Raw genomic sequence first — 9,670 nt, forward strand, 5'->3', positions numbered from 1 at the left:
GTGTTGAAAAGTGCTATATAAATAAACTTGCCTTGCCTTGCCTTGCCTTTGTTGTACTTTCGGGTCAATACTGTGGCATTTTTGGCAGATTAACTAAAGGTGTGCGGCTGGTGCTGTGATGAAAGAGCAGGCTGTATTTACAATAGGTCTTAATGGAAACATGTTGAAAGTTGTTGTCACTTTATGCCCTCAAGAGACATTTTGTTTAATGTTTTATTTTATTTTATTTTATTTTCCAACCTAGGAGAGGTTTTTCTACGTTTTTCATAAAAAAATATGTCTGAGGAGTGTAGGGTTTGGGAATTATGGCAAGTTTAAAACATTTTTGGGGGATAATTTTGAGCTGTCCTGCACTCTGTTTTGAGATCAAAGCACTCTAGAGTTAATGAGCTGCTCCATCCACTCCAATGTTAAATTCTGAAAAAGGCCTCTCTGCTAAGCTCCAAACTAAATTCAATATCTCAAAAAGTTTAAAAGATATCAAAAATCTGAATAGGAATTGAATAGCTGAAGGTCTTGTGATCATTTGAAAGTTGGAATGAAGTGTCTAGCTGAAAGTATGTGGTAGGAGTAGCATTTGGCGCAAGGTGTAGGAAAACAGGATTTGAAGGCATCTCCCATTGACTTCAATGTTAAAAAAAGAGTTTAAAAAGCTGAATATTTCAAAAAGTATAAAATATTTTGAAAAAGTTGAATGTTTCCCATCGATTCCTGAACAGGCTGAATAGTTTAATATTTGAATGGTTTCTGTAGCTGAAAATAAGCTGAAGTTATGGAGAGCCAAAGTATTGGCTGAAATAATAAGGGGAAGAATAAAGATTTGAAGTACTATAGTGGAATGCTGTAAACAGCATTCGCACTAATAAGGGGGAGAATAAATATTCGAATAACTAATAAACCTTAGAAAATCTTGAAAGGGATGTGCAAAATAGTCATTATATACGGTCTTTAATTAACTATTAGTAGAGAATAACGAGTAATGAATATACTTTATAGGGATCCTATTAATATCTAATACAATTCAATAACGTGCTTTAACCACTAGGTGTCCCTTTATATCAGCTGTGCACCGTTATGGTGTAAATACAGCCTATCTACCAATTAGATCAAATATAAAAGTCAGCCGAATTAGTGTTGATACTGCAAGGAGACGTATTGTGTGAAAATATGTTGTTTAATTGCTGATATATTTATGATCCACGTCACGTTTTCAGTTTTGGCGGCAGTTCTTCCTGTTTGTCTAGAAGTCTTCTCATCAGGGCTACGGTAGATATGTAATATTTAATGCAGCCGAACCGTGTATTACAATGCCGTTATGTGATGACTTTCAAAGAGTAAAGCAAGCACACTCGGAATAAAGTATTGTTTTATTTTGAAAAATCGTTTTCGGATTTCACATCGCATAAACACCAAATCCCAGCATGCATTGCGGCTAAACCATCCAATCGCCGAGCTGAGGATCTTGCCTACGTCTGTTTCCGGTATTGTTTATGACGGATGTATTTTGTTATACACACAGTCCCTCACATTTAAATTGACATTAAAGTATTTTTTGAGGCCTTCTAAAATGTTTTTAAATATAACTACGGTTCTTGTTGAAGAGTTTGTAAATTAACATGAAGCCAAGTTGTTGCCTGGCAATGCAATCGCACAACGTCACGTCCATAAATTCCACAACCGCATACATGGATTAACATCGATTGAATACATTAATGTAGCCTTTGTTTCTGCTAAAAGAGGTGTCGACCAGCTGGGGCAACAAGAAAATCGGCAAAATCGAGTGTGACTATTAAAAAATAAATAATTATTATATTAATATTGACAATAACAACTGACCGTCGTGGTAGCATTTGCTTGGCATTTCCGGGTATTTGAGCCATGTTAACAATACCGTCACGTTTGAAGGGACGAAATCGTGACATCTTCACGTCTCCCAGCATGGTAAATCGTCACATGTTCACGTCTTGCCGTGATACCGGGTTGGCTGAGCAGAGAGGAGCTTCAGTGCTCTGAGGAGGTTGAAGACCTGGCTGAGAGTTACAATGATGCAAATTCGCATGAACAATGCAGCAGTCTGTCACATTCACAGAGAATTGCTGGACAAAGTCAACAGGGAAAAGATTTACCAGGATCGTATCCTTGCGAATGAGTACAGGAAGCATGTGTTTGGTTCTTTTAGCTGAGAAGAGCAGAGAGGACAATAAAGGATACATGGAGAGATGGGATTGAAGGGATAGATTGAGGACAATGAAACATACATTCTTTATATTAAAAGTTATATTATCTGTTGTTTGTTTACCTGTTTTTGGTTGGTCTGGTCATATTTTGAATACATTTGTATATAACCATAAATAAAAGAAGAAGAAAAAACAAAGTGGAAATTGAATCTCACATTATTTTTTATTTGAATCATGCAAAACATTAATTCTGAAAATGTTTGACTTTATGAAATGATTCTCTCCAGTGTTGGCCCATATATTAAACAAATCAGAAAGTAAGACAGCTTTTTGTTATACATATGTTAGTACTTTTCTTTCTGGCAGAATGTATCATTATAGCCAACTACATTTTTGCCTATATTTTTGTATCACCTTGGTCCCTAAATGTTTGTAAAAATGCAGGAAATGGGATTCATATCGAGAACATTTTTCTGGCGGAGAGTCCCCCCCACTTCTCAAACCAAAGTTACACCCCTGTGTGCACTCATGTTTTCATAGGCCAAATCAGGCCACTTGCTTTTGAAGGTGACCCCTGATCTCAACAACACATCTGTGATGTTTCCTCACTGGTGGCTACGCTATTGCGGTAATGCCAGCTGTCAATAGACATTCAGGCAAACAGACCATTTCTGGTGACTATATACACAAGAAATGTGTTTTGTTATAACAACAGTTTATTTTGTTCTATTGTTTACTATGATTGTATCACACAAATATATGGTATAAAAAGAAATTGAACAATTGTTTGGAAATATTGCATTTATACACTGTCATTGAAAAGCTCCTAAAGTATACCCTAATATAAAATGGCAATAATTAGAAATTGAAATACAGTTGGCAAGAGGATTACATGTCTTTTCTGAATTTGTGTCTCAGTCAAGGTTATTTCACAGGTTGGTCTGTGTGCATAACGATCACCTCTGGAGATTAATAATTCATAATTGTGATGACATCACCGAAAAACTAAATTCAACTGAAAACTGATCCAAACTAAACAGTAATATCTACAAAGGACAAGCTTGAATATAAGAGAGCATAATCAAATTCTGCTAATTTGGTGGAACAGTATTTGGAGGGCCAGTTCAGTCCAGAATGTTTTTCCTGTAATGTGTAATTGTCCATGCAGTGCTTGAATGTTCCTGTAATAGTTGTGTTTGATTGTTCACTGAACCAGCATTCTTACAGCACACAGCCCTGGGCTCTTCCTGCTTGTTGAGGTATATAAAAGCAGCCGCACAAAGAATCCTTGTTCACACACCTTACACTGCAGACACTCAGACAGCTTTGATTCAACATATTTATACAAAAGCAGACTGTATTCGCTGTTATTGAGGTAACAATCAAATGAAATAGACAAGAGAGAGATCTGCAGTTCTGAATGGAGGTTCCAGCAGCCAGCGATGGTGTTCACCTGGCTGCATACAGACCCAGTGTGAAGGCAGCTACTGGGGGGTTGGATGAGTCTAGCTACTACCAGTGCTACATTGATGGGAGCAATGTAGCATCGCTGGGATCCGATGCTCTAACTGGCTACGAGACTCTGGATGCCCCCCCACACTATGACTTCTACGCCAACACAGCGGTGTACGGCCGACGGAGGCGCTTCAGACCCTTGCTGTACCAGCTGCACGCTAACCCTGAGGTGAGAAGGGTTCTCTGCTTAGCTCTACCCTGACTCATTTTGTGTAAAGCACTTTGAATTGCCTTGTGTTGAAAAGTGCTATATAAATAAACTTGCCTTGCCTTGCCTTACCCTCATTACCAGAATAAAAAAAGATAATGTTAAATAAATCAGGTTACATAGTTCATCATTGTTGCCACTTATACCTGTACAATACACGATGCAATACACCCTTGTGCAGTTCACGCTTTAGTTTTCTTTCAATGTATTTACATTCTGTAAACAGTACCAGCTACCTCTTAATTGAAATGGTAACTTTACAAAAACATGGTGTACTTACCTGCTATCTGTTTGTTTTCCTTTTTGTGTTTTTATTATTAATAACATGTGCATACTTTCTAATATGTAAGTATATTCTCTAAAGTCTAAATGTCCCTGTTGCGGGACAAACAAAGGAATTCTGAATCAGATTTTCCTCATACTTAATCCTTGATCTGACAACATTTGCTCCATTCACATCAAATACCATTGTAACCCTAATCTGTATAACATGCAACAACTGGCTTTTATAAATGATTTAGAAAATATTTTATTTTGTATTTTTGTCTGTGTTTCTAATTTACAAAGTCATTTTTCTTTTTGTTAAACTTGTGTTATTAGCGGACAATAGCAACGGCAATCTTTTTTGAAACTCCTTAAAGTAGTTTAAAGGAATAATACTGACAACTAAAATAAAATACCTACAGTAAAATGTAAAAACTCTGTTTATGTAAAATTGGTTTGTATCATTCTTCATATCTGTTACAAAGTGTCCTCACTGGTCTAGGCGGACTGCAGACCCCCGGTGTATGAGGAGACAGTCTGTGGACAGCTCGAGGAAGGAGACAGATCTGAGGAGGAAGAGGAGGGGGAGCAGCCGGAACCTGAACCCACCCGCTTCGGCTGGATCCAGGGAGTCATGGTAGGGAGGGTTACACCAGGTTTTGGTCCTTATCTGTAGGTTGTAGCTGATCTATGTCTTTATTTACATTTGAGTAAATATACATATTATGAAATATACATGTTATTATTTATGTAATGAAATGTGCCTTTGCTTTCAAAACCTCCATTAATAATTGCCAAGACATCCATCATTCTCGACCAGAAAGGTCCAAGAAAAAAGCCTCGATTTGAACAAATCAAAAAGCCTTGTACCCCAAACAATCCAGATAGCGGAGATGCCGATCAGCTCAGGACTAACATCCTCACATTTTATTTTTAATTTTGGCGAAATGTGGTTTTTAATGTGCAGTGTTATTTGTTCTTGGTTTATTTTGTAAGTAAAAATTCCAAAAGAACAATTGAATGAAGTCAAAAAACTATAACTGTCTTTGATCCAATCATGATTATTTGAGCTGACAGCAATCATTGATGTATGCTAATAGCATCATAGAACTGTTCCATTCACCAGTTGTATTCACACAATTTTGAATATAAAATCGAAACACATGAAAAAAACATAAATGTCATATATCCTAAATTTGAGATTTTACTGGAGCCATAACGTTTATTGATATAGCACCTTTCAACAAAAGGCAATTCAAAGTGCTTTACAAAAATTAAAGACATTAAGAAACATATTATTAAATGGCATTTAAAAACACTGATTTAAAAGCAGAGATAATAAAACATAAATAACACAATAATAGTTTTAGTCATAGTCCTGTGTTAAATTTCCTTTTTAGTTTTAGTCATATTTAGTCATATTTATTCACTCCTGTTTTTATTTAATCAAGATTTAGTCGACTAAAAGTCTGAGAATTTTAGTGTTATTTTAGTCAAAGAAAAAACTATTTTAGTCTACTTTTTGTCAATGAAAACTGTTGAGTCTTTTTTAGTCATCAGATTATAGAACATTTCAGTCAAACTAGTCTAGCCAAAACCAATACTTTGTCATTTTAGTCAAACGTATTTCACAATAAGATTATATCTTGTCCTTATTTGATGAAAAACACAGGTTGAATGATTAAGAAGCTTTGCAGAGAGTATCTGCTCAGGTTTGTGGTGTTTTTACCTGTGTTATGGCCACATTGCTTCCCTTCTGATAAAACAATGCATTCGCTTTTTTTCTCCGCCTCATTGTAGCGAAAATGGGCCCAAATATCACATCGTTTCTTTCTCCCAAGCCGTGGTGGCTTAAGACTTTTTCGTTGTCAGTCATTTTGGCGGACAGGATCGTAACATTTCCGTCATAATCCATTATTACCCGTCGAGTCTGTAAACAGCTCGTCATCACTCGCGCTGACGGGGGGGGGGGGTTAGTTAGACCATGAGTTAGACCCGAGTATTCCTGACAGTTCACAGTGTGCCGCTGGCCCGGTGTAATTCAAATGTACCGCCGCGCGCACCACAGACACACACAGCTGCTGCCCAGCCGCAGCACCGGAAATGGCACTGCTGGGAGAAAAACTGAGTCAGAGATGTAACGTTATCTTTGATAATATTTCGTCTTTCTCCGTCAACGAAAGTAAAGAGAGATTTTGGCATAGTTTTTATTCAGTAAACTACATTTTCGTCTCGGCACTTTTCGTCAACGATATTGCATGATGATTTCGTTACAGTTATTGTTTACTGCCGTCGGTGCCGTCTCGTCATCGTCTCGTTTTAGTCATGGAAAAAAAGGTCGTTGACGAACATATTTCGTCATAGTTTTAGTCAACAAAATGAACACTAATACCAACACACCTACATCATATTAGTTGCACACATGTATTTCAATGCCTGGCAGGGCCCCATTATACAACAGGCTCAGAAACCAAGAAATGACAAGCATTGAGGTGTGTGGCGCAGTGGCCTAGTGCGTTGGTGTTCGGATCAGGGGAGCACAGGTTCAAACCCCACTGCAGTCAGCATGTCGTTGTGTCCCTCAGAAACTTCACCCCAAAGTGCTCCTGTGGGGATTGCCCACAGTATTGAGTATGGAAGTCGCTTTGGATAAAAGCATCTAAACAGTGCTTGAATTGGAATGAAAAAGGTGCCAGTACTCTAAAATCAGCAACTTTTTCAAGTCAATTTTATATATACAGCCCACAAACAAGAATTTGGCTACTATAATGCTGGTGGGTTTGTCTCTTTACTACTGTATATTTTAGAAAGGTTCACTGTACTTAACATTTTTTATGATAGGCAGCGGATATGGCTAAAGCTCAGTAAGGTCAATATTAACTGAAAATATAGCAATCAAAGTCTAGATCTTCTGCTGAAGACACATGAAGCAGAGACCTTTCAGGTGAGAGCCCCTCTGGTGGTGTGCAACATTAATGACAAGGAAACAAAGCTCTGGTCAGAAGCATTTTTTATAAAAAGCTTTAACAAAATTAAGTATTTCTGTACATTTTGAATGCAATCTAACTTTCCAACTCAGAAAACGAAAAACGAAAAAGTGCCAAAAGTCTTCTCACATGGCTGAGCTGCTTTGCAATATACTTCACCACTGAAGAATACAAATATGTATAAAGTAAACTATGATGCAATCTAACTTTCCAACTCAGAAAAATGATAAAGAGCATGAACAAAGAACATGTAAAAACAAATGCAAAATTTGCACAATCTAAAATGAGAAACTGTAACTGCAAGTAACAAAGTCTGAGCCATGGTAAAGAGTTACATTGAACACCAAGCTGATCAGATAACTCCCTGGTTGGTCTGAAGTCCTTCTATCTCCAGGATCTGTACAAATCGGCACATTATGCCAAAAGTCTTCTCACTGGGTGAGCTGCTTTGCAATATACTTCACATTGTTAGAAAAGGCTCCAGAAGGCCTTGGGGACATCAGTATCAGGGGCTGGAGCTGGACAGGCTCTTTCATCAGCACTTCTCCTTCCCTTTGCCAGCCAGGACCTCACATACTGTTCCGGATTGAACTGTCCTAGTGATGGTCCATTACATTTAATGAAAACCAGGCTGGACAGTCGGCTGACAGAGAGAGCATTCCTTTTTGCAGTAAGGATATCGTTCATGCAGCTGAATGCCCGCTCACACTCACTAGTGGAGACAGCGATGGTTCGGACTGCTTTCAGTAGAGGCTCCATGGCAGCAGGTGTACGGGATGCCCTGGTTTCCTTGTATTCGCGAAAGCCCTGAACAGTCTCTCTTCTGTCCACTTTCAGCACTTCGCACAAACGTAGCACCTCTACGTCCCCATACTGTACGTCTAACTCCTCTTCAGGCCAACTTCCAGGATGGATAACTTTCATGTCCTGGATTAGCTGATTGTCCCGGGCCTCCCGGCCATGTAATGGGATTTCTCTTGTGCTGACATGAGAGGAGGTTGTGGAAGTCATTCTGTATCTCAGATTCTCTACCATACTGCGGAAAAACTGACCTGCATGAATCTGTACAAGCCTGCCATTCTCACGCAGGGCAACACCCTTGAAGGACTTCTCAGCTAGAGCTGTATGAACTGTAGTCATGTGTGGGCCAGGCATGGTGACCATGGATTCAAAAACTCGTATTTCTCGAGTTAAGAGCCTATCTGCTGTAGGCAGTGTCATCTCTCTTTTTTGGAGTTGCCGAGAGAGGTCGCTGAGCTCTGTGAGCGCATCGTACATCAGTCCCAGATTGCTGACAAACGTTGCAGATGTGAGCACATAATCCAGGCCCTTGTACTTTGCTCTGTCTCTGGAATCCCTGCTCGTGTCGTTTGCAGCATTTGTGAAGTGATCATGAAGCACTCTGTAGTTTTCCCAGACTGCTCTGACGCTCCTTTCACTTGAAGCCACCCAGCGGATGGACAAAACACGCCCTATCACCAGGAGACGCTGTCCGACTGCTTGCGCACACTGCGCTAACTGCCTCTGATTTTTGGGGGAGGCATGGAACAAGGAATAGAGTTTGTCAAAAAAGATCTGGAAATGATTGAGCCCTGAGACCTCCTTGACCACATCCCCAACTGCCAGCTCTAGACGATGATTGGAGCAGTGCCACACAAACAGGCTTGGGAATTTACTACACAACTGGGTAGCAACGCCTGTTCTCTTCCCTAGCATGACTGAAGCCCCATCACATGCAAAAGAAACGAAACACTGACCTAAAAAGTCCTCGTTAAAATCTCTTCCAAGACACTCCATTAACGCCTTTGTGATGTCATCAGCCGTTGTTCCATCCAACTCGATCAGCTCCCAAAAAAACGTTTCGGGCTCAGCATCAGCTAATGCTGAGCGTAGACACACAACAAGCACCGTTTTACCACTAATAGTGGTAGATTCATCAACCAAAACACAGAGTTTTCTTTGGTTTTCTGTAATGTCTTTTGCCATTTTTTTCTTCAGCTCATGAGCTATGTGGTCGATGATTTCGCCACAGGTTTTATTGGAGTGCAAAACCCTGCCCACGTTCAGCCCATTCAGTTTCTGTACATTCAAATCAATTGGCATGTCTGTGAATGGCCGGCTATGTTTGCCAATTTTATATGCCGTTCGAAAAACTCTGATAGTGGTGTCTAATTCAGATTTATGCATAGACTGCACTTGATGTTGAATAGTTTCACGTGAAGCAGATGTAAGGATGTCAGCAGCTTTTACATGGGCTTGTGATTCTTTATGTTCTTTGATTTTTTTTCTCAGGCTAGCTTGTTGTTTGCTCTTGTCAACACCGAAATGAGACACTGCACACTCACCCCATTCAGTTGACAGTTTCAGTCCTTGTCCAGTGTGTATTCCCAAAGATTTGACATCTCTGCATATCCGACATCCTAGCTTCTTATCTTTAAGAAGGAGCCATGCATTGGTCTTGCAAAAATATTGCACCTGGTCCGTTGTCCAGCAGTCAGGTGCATCGCTTTGCCCGGTGT

The 9,670-nt window shown here is 39.4% G+C and overlaps 1 protein-coding gene across 1 annotated transcript in view; it reads left to right on the forward strand.

The window, feature by feature from the left end:
• Window positions 1-3,597: 3,597 nt before the first annotated feature.
• The window catches only part of slc12a3 (solute carrier family 12 member 3), a 58,846-nt gene continuing 52,773 nt past the window's right edge, over window positions 3,598-9,670 (forward strand). The window contains 2 exon segments of the mRNA XM_034227076.1: window positions 3,598-3,861; window positions 4,667-4,801. Of these exon segments, the coding sequence (XP_034082967.1) occupies window positions 3,598-3,861; window positions 4,667-4,801 (399 nt within the window).

This window comes from Gymnodraco acuticeps, unplaced genomic scaffold (genome assembly GCF_902827175.1).
Source record: "Gymnodraco acuticeps unplaced genomic scaffold, fGymAcu1.1, whole genome shotgun sequence".
Taxonomy (NCBI): Eukaryota; Metazoa; Chordata; class Actinopteri; order Perciformes; family Bathydraconidae; genus Gymnodraco; species Gymnodraco acuticeps.